Source organism: Leptonychotes weddellii, chromosome X (genome assembly GCF_054177405.1).
Source record: "Leptonychotes weddellii isolate Sample4059 chromosome X, ASM5417740v2, whole genome shotgun sequence".
Lineage (NCBI taxonomy): Eukaryota > Metazoa > Chordata > Mammalia > Carnivora > Phocidae > Leptonychotes > Leptonychotes weddellii.
Window position 1 is genome coordinate 35,708,746 of NC_138385.1, and position 13,100 is coordinate 35,721,845.

At 36.6% G+C, this 13,100-nt stretch overlaps 1 protein-coding gene across 12 annotated transcripts in view; it reads right to left on the reverse strand.

Moving 5' to 3' along the window:
* Positions 1–471: 471 nt before the first annotated feature.
* The window catches only part of PWWP3B (PWWP domain containing 3B), a 25,717-nt gene continuing 13,088 nt past the window's right edge, over positions 472–13,100 (reverse strand). For all 12 annotated transcript variants that reach the window (XM_081808478.1, XM_006732710.3, XM_031027464.2 and 9 more), the window contains 2 exons: positions 6,716–6,850; positions 472–4,240 (listed from right to left, as the gene is read on the reverse strand). In XM_081808478.1, the coding sequence (XP_081664604.1) occupies positions 1,918–4,020 (2,103 nt within the window). In that variant the 5' untranslated portion in view covers positions 4,021–4,240; positions 6,716–6,850 and the 3' untranslated portion in view covers positions 472–1,917. The remainder of the gene's footprint in view (positions 4,241–6,715; positions 6,851–13,100) is intronic.

Sequence of the window (13,100 nt, forward strand, 5' to 3'; positions counted from 1 at the left end):
GGGTTGGCTCCACTGAGAAAACTGAAGGTGGGTAACAGATTGGAATCAAGGGAACACACTTTTATAGAGTAAATACAGTGTTTTCCCAAGGTATAAGATCCACATATAGTGTGGTGATGTCTGTTGTCAAGTATATCTCAGGATCTTGAGGAAGCTATGTGGATTGGTATAGGCTGTATGCCCAAGGAGACCTGGTCTTTGTCAGGCAGGGTCCAAATAAGATTCTGTGGAATCTGAAGCTTATACAATTTAGATGGCTTTCTTTTAAAATAATACAAAATCAATCATGATAATGAATATTTATTTATAATGATAACATATAACAAGTGTTAAACTTATGACAACTACAGCAGGCAAAAATTTCAAACAGATTATAAATATATATGTGTGTGTGTATATATATATTTTTTCCACAGAAACACCACTTATGTAGCTGCACAATCTGAAGTATGACAAAGTGACCATCCAAGGTGAAAGATATAATAGCTTTATTGCAAATCAAAACATCAAACATTTGCAAATTTTACATAAACATGTGGCCATGTATCCACATAACAAAACCCCAAGTGTGAAACTTGTCTCAATCAGTAAAAATCCAGACAGGTTCATGTTAAGCCTTTAGCATTTATTTTTATGTCAAAGTTTTAAAATAAAGTAGCTCTCCTAAAAGTTATTCTCACTGAAGTCTTGTTTCAAGTTAGAATAAACACTTCATTGGCTTCAAACATTAACTTTTGTTTATTTTAAAACATATTCAGATAATTGTCAACTTTGGCCAAATGGAGGCTTTTTCTGTGACCCATTTCCAAATTCACAAATTCTGGTCCATCTACTCTTCTAGTAGCCTGGAATAACTTACCAGTTGGCATTTATATTATTGGAACCAACTTGAACTATTTTATGAATAAGCCAGATGATAAAGATTGCTTGGTTTGAAACAAATGACTATGTATTCAGAGATACAAGACTCAGAACAAAGTGCTTGCATTTTCTATAGTTTATATCAAACTAGATGGGCTCTTAAGCAATCAGCCTGGACTCATCCATCTGGAGTAGCCAGACTGTGAATACAATGACTCTAGCTGCCTTCCACATGTGGTCAGAAGGCTATATTAAGATAAGTCACTGTTAGTAATGAAGACAGCCAAAAGCCTGTTTTAAGAAACCATTCAGCTATTGAATAACAGACACTCTCATAAACGGAATTTCAGGGAAACGTAAAATGAACAATCCTGTTCAAGGCTGTCAAAATTATTTTCTGCATGCTGAGATGTTATTCACACACATACAGACTGCATGCAGGTAATCTATTTATTTTTGAATTCCAGACTGTTTTCTAGCAAAAACAATTGCAGTTAATTACAATATATAGCAAAGCATCTCTCTATCTTTGGTTCCATGTCTCAGAGTTATTTTTTTTCCAAAAATAAATAGGCATGGCAGGAAAAATAATTCAACTATCTTAAGAGAAAGCCTAATATTTTATAAAAATTAAGCAAAAAATATATGTGATGTTCTTTAGACTTTTTTCTAATTATCTCCCTTAATATCTAACACCAGTGCAATTTTAATATTAAAATGACTGTGCACACTGTATTTAACTATACAGCAGAGACAAAAAAAATGTCAAAAAACAAAACAGTACTTTCTCTTAAAAATAATTTAGGAATTATGCACTCTAAAAATTTATGGCAAAGTAGAACTGCTGATATGTTAATAAAACTGACTTTGAAGGAGCATTAAGAAAAGGAAACAAAGATGTAGTAATACTCGCAAATCCTAGAGATGGCAAAAAAAAAAGTGAACACAGTACCCAAACTCTCCCATTTCTGGAAAATATATGTTAGAATTGTTCAGCAACTTTTTAAAAGTAATACCTATGAAAGTTTCCGGTTATGGTTTGGACTCTCAAGAGATTTAATGAGCTTCATTTGTTAATGGTTTCCGTCTCTTTTCAAATAAGATTTTTGCATCAAATAATTCTCTTTCCCTATATCCTAGGGATGGTCCCTTTAGATACTTTGCTTCAGCTGCCTTGTAATCTAATCCATCAACAGCAGAAATTGAACAAATGATTGCTTCTGGCAGAAGAACTTCCAGGATAAATTTAATTTTATCATCTCTTATCAGAGTCAGCATTTTTTTATCTATTTGTTTGTAGATTTCTTGTAAATATTTCACCACCTCATCCAACTGATCTTCATCCTCAAAGTATGTTTCAATACAGGGAGTGAACCTATTTGCATTCAAAAATGACTTCAGCCACCTGGACCCTTTCGTGCCTTTTAAAATGGCTAGAAGATGATTCTCTGTTCCCTTTGCATTCACAATAAAGTCCACTAGGTTCTTGTTGGCTCGGTCCCGAGCAGCCTTCATTCGGTCAGGAAGAATTTTCTGGAAGGACATTTTCTTGGTCTGGGAAGTCACAACCATCTGTTCTGCAGAATTCTCATTATGCAGCTTTGGGAATAAGTTCCTAAAGGTGTCCTGTTTGATTACTTTTCTAAGTGGATAACTAATATCAGCAGCATAATACTCAAGGAAAGAGCCCGCAAAAGAACCACAACCTAGTCTAACTCTGTAGTCACAAATCAGCGAGATGCACCAGTCAATACTTTCACTGTATTCCTCCCTGGCTTTCTCCACTAGTGCTTGTTTCTCTTTACAATCAAATTTCTTTAATCTTCTAAAAGGCACCCTAATGCCTCTCTTTTCAGGATTCATGCTTGCCTCAACAAAAAGCACACTTGCTTTTCTCTCTTTTCGCCTGATGCTTTTCACCACTGCTGGCCAAAATGGATATTTTTGATATTTAAACCAGACTATCATTCCTGTTTCAAATGAACGAGGCTCATAATTAAAAACAAAGCGTGGAAGTTCTTCATCTTCGTCGTTGTCATCTAATATGGAAGTATCAATAGGATTTAGCTGTGCTGACTTATCAGAAGCTTGAAGTTCTTCCCCAAGCTCTTCAAAATCCAGTCTCTGAAGATTTCTTTCATTATTCATAAGAAGGAGTGAATAATCCAGGACACGGTTAGAGGCACTAAGTGAAACCTGACATTCCCAGGAACAACGCCTGGGCGATGCCGCAGCACCTGCTTCTGATTCCACAGGTTGATTCTGGCTGGTACTTGAGCACGGATTTGAGGGGCCCTCTCCAGGATCTTCAATATTCTCTGAGAAGGTAGAGCATTCAGAGGAAACACCCAGGGTCTCTGGGCAAATATCCTGTGCCTCCTCTTTCACAGCTTTGGGCACAGTGAAGGTGTCTGATGGCCAAGTTGGAGTGAACTTTTCATCTTTAACGTATACATCCTCTTCTTTGATTGTGGAATACAGAGGCATAACTCCTGAGATATCAATCTTTTTCTTGCTTTCCTTTTCATCGTCATCTTCTGAAAGCGAAGGAAAAGTTTCATACCAGCTGGAGTTTTCTGATGACTTTGTTTCCATTTCACTTGCAAGAGTATCAGTGGTTGCATGCACCTGTGATTTATCATCACACAGGGAATCATTATTCTCTAAATTAGGTCCTAACAGGGACATTGCATTTTCACTTTCCTCAAGACACTTTGATAAGTCTCCTTCATCTCCGTCATCTCCTTCATGCTTCCGATACTTTTTACGAGGGGGTGAATCAGAAAGCTTTTGTGGATCATTTTGAGACAGAGTAGTGGTTGCTTCTTCATCTGAACTGCTTGCTTGACTCAAATTTGTTCTTTCATTCAGAATATCCAGTGCCACTTTTAGTGACCTTTCATAGGCTGTTTCCTCTCTAGGTGGAGCACTGACTTCTGACTGTGCTGCTAGTGAGGAGGCAATGGCTTCAATTTGAGATTTACTTAGAATCTTTGTTTCTGTGCTTTCCACTTTAATTTTTTCATCCAGTGAGAGTATTTGAACTTCTAGGGAAAATGTCTTTTTTCTCTTACTGTTTGATGACATCTCAGATCTAGACAAAACTTTTGCTGGCCATAACTGGTCTTTCCAATTGCACAGGACATACTCAGCATCCATTACGATTTAGATATGTGTGCCAAGAGATTACTATCAGAACTTGAGGTGTCTGGCTATTCTTGACACTGCTAAGGCAGTTTCTACCAAAAGCAATACTCTGACAAAGCCTCTTTTGTCTTAGAACTACAAAAGGTATACAGCTTGTGTGGCCTGTTCTTCTCCAGCTGAATTTCCCAAGGATGTGTGAACACGTTGTTTGAAGGGGACAATATGGAGGATACTAGAAGAGGGAAAAGGAAAAGAAGAAAAGTATCAGCAAATAAAATTGTTTTGCCAAGGTCGAAGTGAGCAGTTGCAAACAGAGAAGAGATAAAAGAAAGAACAATGTTTGGTGAGGAGAAAAATGCAACATAAGGTAAGGTGGGGCATGAGAAGTGGAGAAATGGTTTTATAATATCTCAAATTCAAGAACATGCCCTTATTATTGCACATGAGTATTAAGGAGTAAATTTATGTACATACTGACAGAGATGGAAGAGGCTGCAGTGGTGTGTCAGGGACTCTGTTATTAGATACCGTGGGACTTTGGTGCCCCTAATGTTTTACCTAGGGCAGTGGAACTCTACACTAAGATAAAATCTCATCTGCAATTTAGATATCATGTTTTTTTTCCTTCTTGTTCTTATTATTTTAAATTCTTTGTCTGTGATACTGTTATGCTATTTGGTTCATGTTGAAAGAATTCCTCTCAGGAAAACTGTGAGGTGGGGACAAGAGGAAAAGGAAATAACAATTACCCTGTGTCTACTCTGAGCCAGACTGTAGACCTTTGTTTGAATCCTCACATTGATCATCATGTGGATTTTTCCTTCTTTAAATATATAATTTTTCAACAGAATTTTAATTACATTCGATACGCTGTCTCATAGTTCACAAATACAAAATATGTTTCATTGCTGTGTTTGCCGACTTCATAAAAATGGGTGTCTGGAGAAATTCAGGAAACCTGGCAAGTGCCATCTTGTGACCAAGACCAGAACTGCAGCCTCCCCAAGAAGCACGGAAGGCCTCAATCAGGATCAGATCCTTCTCAAGGGAGAAAGAAGGGTGGCAACTACATTTAGCCAGCTAGGAGCTGTCCCAAACTTCTGTAATTTTTTGTTCTAGGCTCAAGGGTTTTGTTGTGTGGGATTATAACAGGATTATAATGTCTTCAACTACAATAGTTCTGGTTATAAAAACATCCAGAAGCTTATTAAAAATTGAAAAGATACAAAAAGATATATGCAAAATAAAGTACAGCTCTATACAAATACTCACTAGGAATATTTTCTATCTTTCCAGAATTTTTTACATGGATAAATGAATGCATATCACTTCAAACCAACGTCAGATCTCAAAAGAAGAGTTTGAACATCATTCCACACAAAAAAGTATTTTCCACATGATTTTTTATGAATTACTTTAAATGAGGTTTTTCCCACATTTGCAACATTTTATGTCAATATTTTCCCTGGTGATGTAAACCAAGTAAATGAATAAATATATAGTAACAGTATTTTAAAAAGAGAGCCTGTCTCTCCAACCACACAAATAATCCCATTAATACTGTGGCAGACATGTTCTTCCCAGACTTGTTGCAAGTCCAGTAGTAGCATACATATGTGTCACTAACATACATGTTTAATTTTAAGAGAGATCATATGATAAATGCTATGCTATAATTTGCTTTGCTCACTTCATCTTATTTCTCAGACATTTCAAATCACTAGATGTAGAAGTTCATGTTTCTATTCTCCAGTATTCAATTGTATGATTACACCAAGCTGGATAATCATTTTAAGAAGTGTTTATAGAAACAAACCACTCTATCTCACTGTCAGACCACAGCCCTGCTGACCACAGCCATACCTGTGGTCTGGAAGAATGTGTTGCAAGGAGAACACATGCAGGACTGTAGCCAACACAGCAACCAGGTGACATGGATTTGATCAGGTCTAGGAAAATTTCCACTATCGGCAAAAAACAAGGTATGTTTCCATGTCTGCATGTGTCTATGAATTCTTATATGTTTGAAACAAAATGGGCATGTTGTTTCAGTTTTATTTTTCTTTCATGATTATAAAAATAATCATGGGGAAATCTACTCTAAAGAGGCTGAAACAGACTGAAAAATAACATTAAAATAGTAACCTGACCACCCAGAAATGCTAATATAGCAGTTTATTTTCTCCCAAATTATCTTCTAATCACACATATATATACACGCATGGGGTGTGCAAATGGCTTCACTCAACTACATACATGTTCCCCTTTCCATACGCATGTGCAGATGACACATACATAATCTTTCTATATGGCAACTGATTTACAGTATTTTCCCCCAAGCTGTCAAATATTTTTATCTATCATTTTTTGTGTGTAAATAAATGAATGCTTAAAAAGTCAAAGAGTAACAGAATGTCTAACAATATAAACATGGGATGCCAAGTCAATAAATTAGCATGAACAGCCATGCTGCACAGAAGCCTTAATATAGAGGCTGTAATCTGATCACCCCTTCTCTTATTGTGTACTTTTAAAGCATTGGGAGATACAAAATTTCCAAAGGATCAATTCCTTCAAAACATCAGCAATTCTCTCAAAAGCACACACCCTTCCCACCACTCTAAGACCACCCTCCCTATTTTCCTCATCTTTACTCTAGGGCCCTGAGAAGCCCCTAGAAAATAACTAGCTTTCAGACAGCCATTACCTTGAAGCTTCTTGTCAGCTGCAGACTGGTGAAATGCAGCTCCTCCCTCAGGACTGGCCAGGCACAGCTCACTTCCAAGCTTCTCAGAGAATGCTCCGCCCCCTCCCTGTGATGGGGATGACAGAAGGCGCCTCCCTGAATTGGAGAAGGGAGAAGTGCCAAATTAAACTGCTGAAGTATGAAACGGTAGAGATGGTTTATTTTCCCAAGAAAGTTTAAAGTGAAATGGCAACAAGTGTCTGTTTAATTTCCATTCAAGTCTGAGGGAGTGTGATTTTTTTTATAAAAAGAGGTTAGCAAACCACTTTATTAAAAAACAAAAATCTAGTTTAAAATATTCCTAACATATTTTTTTCCTTGCCTTCTCTGGCACCTTACCTTTGCAGGTAAATTTTATAACCCAGCTGATAAACCTCCATTAAGATAGCTCATTAAGAGGGCGCCTGGGTGGCTCAGATGGTTAAGCATCTGCCTTCGGCTCAGGTCATGATCTCAGGGTCCTGGGATCGAGTCCCGCATCGGGCTCCCTGCTCCTTGGGAGCCTGTTTCTCCCTCTGCCTTTCTCTCTCGCTCTGTCTCTCATGAATAAAAAAAAAAAAAAATCTTAATAAAAAAAGATAGCTCGTTAAGATCTTGATTGGGAATGCACTAAACCTGCACATTATTTTAGAGAGAATGGCTTCTTTATAATTTTTTTTCTGTTTCTAGGACATAGTAAGTCTTTCCTTTTATTCAGTTCTTCTAAATGCTTTAGGAAAGTTTCAGGGAATTCTTCACAAACATGGATATTTTTGACTAAAGGCAGAAAAATTCCTGGTTTGGCCAGAAAGTACCCATTTCACATACCCTCATCAATAATTGGAAATTCCTCCTTCTTATATTTTGTTGGTATTTTTCAATTCAGGCAATTCAATCTGGTGATAATTAATTTTTAAGAAAAATTTACATGTCTTTATTTGTATGTCTGAAATGTATTTTGTAGATTTTGTTCATAAAAATTCTCCTGTCTGAATTTAAATTTGAATTTCTGACTTAACTTAGAAAGCCAATTTTTTATATCATTAGTGATAATTTTGGGAACGAAGATATTTAAGGATGAAGTGTTTTATTTGGCCTCTGTATCATGTAGCATAAAACATATATATTATAAAAATCCACCTTTATATAAGCTTTAATACTGGAACAGTAAGTACCAATAAATTAATGAAGATCATCTCTAGACTGGTATTATTACTGAGGGCTCTAATAATTAGAGTATGTAATGTTCTGTACTATAAACAACCCCTAAATCTCTGTGGCTTAGCCACAGAAGTTTATTTTCCTGATGTCAAAGTACAATGTAGGTCATCAAGTGGCTAGAATGGGGAGGGATCGCTATTCCTATCAGTCATTAAGAGATTCAAACTTCTTCCATCTATGACTGTACCATCTTCTTTAGCCTTGAAGTCCTCCACTGCGTTTTTTGCACCTGGCTAGCAATCTTATGAAGAGGGAGGCTGGAGAATCCTGTGGCAAGTTTTAGGGGCAGGGCTGGCAAACATGACTGCTGGTCACAGTCAAGTAGATAAAACTGCCATAGAGGCCAGGGAAAGCAGTCTCCCTGTGTCCCAGGAGGAAAATGAAACCGTTTGGTGAACCCCGTAGCATTCTCTCTGCCACAGAAAGTTTTCCCTTTCAATCTTTTATAGATTTCCTTTATTCGTTTAATACTTTTTTGTTTTTGTTTTTTTTTTTTTGTTTTTTACAACCATGTATCATAGTTATAATGACTGGGACAGAAACTAGTTGCTCACCCTAAGTCTACTGCTTGCATTCGTCCTCATTAGCAGAACCCCAGTTGCATTCAAGGTGCAATATAAACTCTTAAAATACTACTTTTCCCAGACTCCTTTACCATATAAGCCACTGTCATATGGAATTTCTTGCCAAAGAATGTAAGCAGAAATACTTGTAAAGATTCCAGAGAAGGTACCTCCAAATGGGGTAAAGAGCCAACTAGGGCTTTTTTCACTTTGCCTCTTTCTCTTGCTTCCCCCTTAGAATTTGACCATGATAGAATTCAGATAGTCATTCTGGACCAAGTGACTTAGAAAAAGGATGCAACTCACTAGGGGTAGCAGATCCTGAACCCCTGAGTGGAGCCAACTCTTTCCAAACACTTTAACTTAGTGACACAATAAACTTTATCTTATCTAAGTCACTGTGTTTTCCAGTCTCTCCTTCTAGTATAGAACAAAATAGTTGATCTTGCAATCATTAACAAAAGTGATATCATTAGTATTACAGAATTAATCTTTTCAAAGCTTTCAAAATATTACTATATAATTTAAAGAGGATTATCAGGCCAATGTAAATATGTCTTTATTTAAATAAAGAGATATATTCAATTATATATTTTATAATGAAATATTTCTTATTCTGTCTTCTCATCTCACATGTTTGGAAAAAAACAAATGCAAATAAAGTAAGGTCATTACATCAAAACCATAATTTCTTTGTCTATTTTCTATATTGCACATAAATCAGGAAATGCTACGCTACCTTGCTATTTTCCAAACAAAATGCAAAGGAAAAAACTAATTCCTTGGACAATATTTTATATTTCTCTGTTCTGTAGAGAGAAGGGGAGAAGAATGATAATCAATAATAATAAAGGCTGTTACTACTATTATTATAATGAAGATAGAAAATAATTATAGATCTAATAGTATCTAAACCTGTTCCCAGCACTTGACATATTATCTCATTTAATAATCAGATAGTTATTTCATGGAGAAGAGTTCCATAACCAAGTCATTCTGCATAACAACAGCAGTATTATTCATAATAATGACAAAGATTATAGAGGCCAAAACTGTTTCTAACCATGTGCCACGTGCTCTGCCAGGGGCTCTGTATACACCATCTCCCTTGACCCTCACAGACTCTCGTTAGGTGGGTATTACGAGTATTCCCATTGCATAGATAAGGCTTTAGAGATTAATGAATGTTTACCAGGATATCTAGAGAGCATGTGGTGCACAGAACTTTAATCCAGGTACTCTGACTCCAGAGTCCATGCTCTTAATCACTAAGATACACTGTACCTACCTCATTGCAAATGGAAAAGGCTCTGTAAATGTGGCTGGATGAATAGGTGAGTTAATTAATGAATGTGAAATAGTTATGTATTGGGAGTCACTGGAACTTAAAATTCTGTACCTGGTTCTGCATCTAATTTAACATAAAGTTGTCTTATATAACCTAATATAATTATGGGAATGAGAGACATAACATCACGTTTGCTGAATTCTATTGATTAGAAACAAGTCACAGGTTCTACCCACACTTCTCAAGAGGGGGAGATTACAGAAGGAGGTGGGCCGCCTAGGTTGTCTGCCACAATACTGTATGATTCCATTTATATGAAATTTTCAAAAAGAGGAAAGTATAGTGATGGTGACATGATCATTGGCTGCCAGGAATTATAGGTAGGGTGAGGGTGTGACTATATACAAGGATAGCACAGAAAGATGTGGGGTGATGGAACTCTTCTGTATTCTGACTGTGGTAGTGATTATATGAATCTATACATGTGTAACATCCAAAGAAGTATATACAAAGAAGTCATGTATTATATATGATAATATAAAATATGGTTTTAAATGATAATTTAAAAAATAAAATTTAAGTAGAAACATTTCGTAACCATTATATAAAAATCTACTCTTTATAAATATGCTTTAGAAACCATCTGCTTCTCCCTAAAGCATATTTAATAACAAAGAAAACAAAAATAACCCATACATAACATTATTAGAAAGTACCAGGTCTATTTCCAATTAGGATATGAAAAACCACAAGAGAATATCACCCATAAGTAAACAATGATAAAAATCTAGATAATCTACAAAACTGTAACATTCCTTGAGCCCATCAGAGAACTCTGGTAAACTGACTTACAAAGGGTGACTAGAGGGACACATGCACTCTTTCACTTTTGGCAAAACATGGGACAGAGGTGGCTGTCATGCAAGCAGGTAAAAAGAAATCAGCTGAAATTTTAATGAATTCTTAAATTCTTACTGGGCTAGTGTAGTTTGGAATATCTGGCATCCCAGACACTTATACACTCACTCACTGCCAAGTTCTTTTTCACAGTCCTTAACCAGAAGCACACATACATGACTAGGGACAAAGCAGGAGATCAAAAACAGCCCATGTCAGTGGTTGAGGTATGCAGGGGGCAATAAGCTATTGCTGGCAGACAGACAGCCCCACACACTTATCCAAACCCTTCTATTGTGAGAAGCAAAAGCCTTAAGTCATTAGAAGAGAAGCAACAAACCTTTCCCTGTTGGGTACAGGTAAAAATCCACTGCTTCTGGGGGAGGGGTAAAAGCAAAACCCATGTGCCCAGGGAGGGGGAGACAGGAAACCTTCCCATCCCCAGGACAAAAGCAGAGATCCTTTGCTGCTGGAAGTGGGTGGGGTGGGGTGTGGAGTAGGAGTAAAAAACCTCTGCCCTTGAGGTGGGGTACGAAACCCTTAGGCCCACGGTCCTACATGAATAAAAGCAGTGGTCATATCTCTCACCAAAGACCAACTCCAGGTACAAATCCGAGGTTAGCTACCATGCTGAGAGGAAAGAATGCTGAGAAAGGACAAGTCTCAAGGTCCAGTTGCACAGGGCCTCCATAAGGTTGAGTCTGGACAGGACAACAAAGAGCACTCCCTGCCTCACCAAGAGGCTAGCACCTAATAATAACAGGAGCCTACTGCTGCAAAATAGGCAAGAGTGTGCAGAGAGAACCCCCTTCTAGTGGCACAGATGTGAAGAGACTGCTGAATATAGGGTGGAGAAAAATCATTGAAAAAAATCTTCTGGCACACCAGGCTCCACTCTAAGCAAAATAATGTACCCTATGCAAGCCAGATGATAATAGTGAAAAAAGAAGGATACAATCTCCAACATATTTTAATACCAGCATTAACCCGATACCAAAACTAGGAGAAAAAAAAAAAAAAACATAACAAGTAAACTGCAGATCAATGTCTCTCATAAATAAATACATGGATCCAATGATGTTAGATATAGAAATGATACAGAAAATGATCTAGAAAAAGTCCAATGATACGGAAAAAGGATAATATATCATGACCAAACGGAGTTTATCCTGGGAATGTAAAGATAGTTATACATTTGCAAATCAATGTAATTCACCATATCCACAGACTGAAGGGGGGAAAAAAAGATCATCTCAATTGATGCAGAAAAAGCATCTGACATAATTCTATAAACACTCATGATAAAAAAGCTCAGAAAGCTGGGAATTAAATGGATCTTTCTCAATCTGATCAAGGGTATCTATTAAAAAGCCTGAAGTTAACATCATACTTAATGGTGACACATGGAATGTTCTTCCCCTAAAATCAGGAACAAGGAAAGGATGTCTGCTCTTACCCCTACTATTCAACGTTATATTGGAGATACTAGCCAATACAGTAATGCCTGAAAAGTAAATTAAAGGCATACATATTGGAAAGGAAGACATAAAACTGTCTTTATTTGCAGACATGATGATCCATGTAGACAATCCCAATGAATTTACCAAAAAAAAAAAAAAGCTATTAGACCTAATAAGGAAGTTTATCAATATCATCAGATGTAAGATCAATATAAAATAATTTATTTCTATATAGTAAAGTTTGGATGTTTTAAAAAATACCACTTATAATAATATCATCAAAAAACAGGAAATACTAAGTTAGGACAAATCTAACAAATATGTACATATTTGTATGCTGAAGACTTCAAAAAACTGATGAAAAATATTAAAGAAGACCTAAATAAATGAAGAAATATATCACATTCATTGACTGAAAGATTAACTATTTTTAGGATGTAACTTCTCTCCAAACATATCTATAGAATCATTGCAATCTCAACCAAAATCCCAGCAGACTTTTTGTAGAAATTGAAAAGATATCTCTACAGTGTATACGGAAAAATAATGGAACTAGAATAGGCAGACCACTTTTGGGAAGGAAATACCAAAGTGGAAGATTCATGTTATCTGATTTTAAGACAACAGCTATCAAGGGGGGCCTGGGTGGTTCAGTTGGTTAAGTGTCTGACTCTTGATTTCAGCTCAGGTTGTGATCTCAGGGTCATGAGATCGAGCCCTGCGTTGGGCTCTGCACTGGGTGTGGAGCCTGCTTAAGATTCTCTCTTTCCCTCTCCCTCTGCTCTTCCTTCTCCTCTAAAAAAAGGACTACAGCAATCAAGCATATTATTAGCTATCAATTATTATTATAGTGTATTACACTATAAAATAGACATACAGATAAATAGAACACAAATAGACCTGCAAATACGGTCAATAGATTTTTTTTTTTTTTTTTT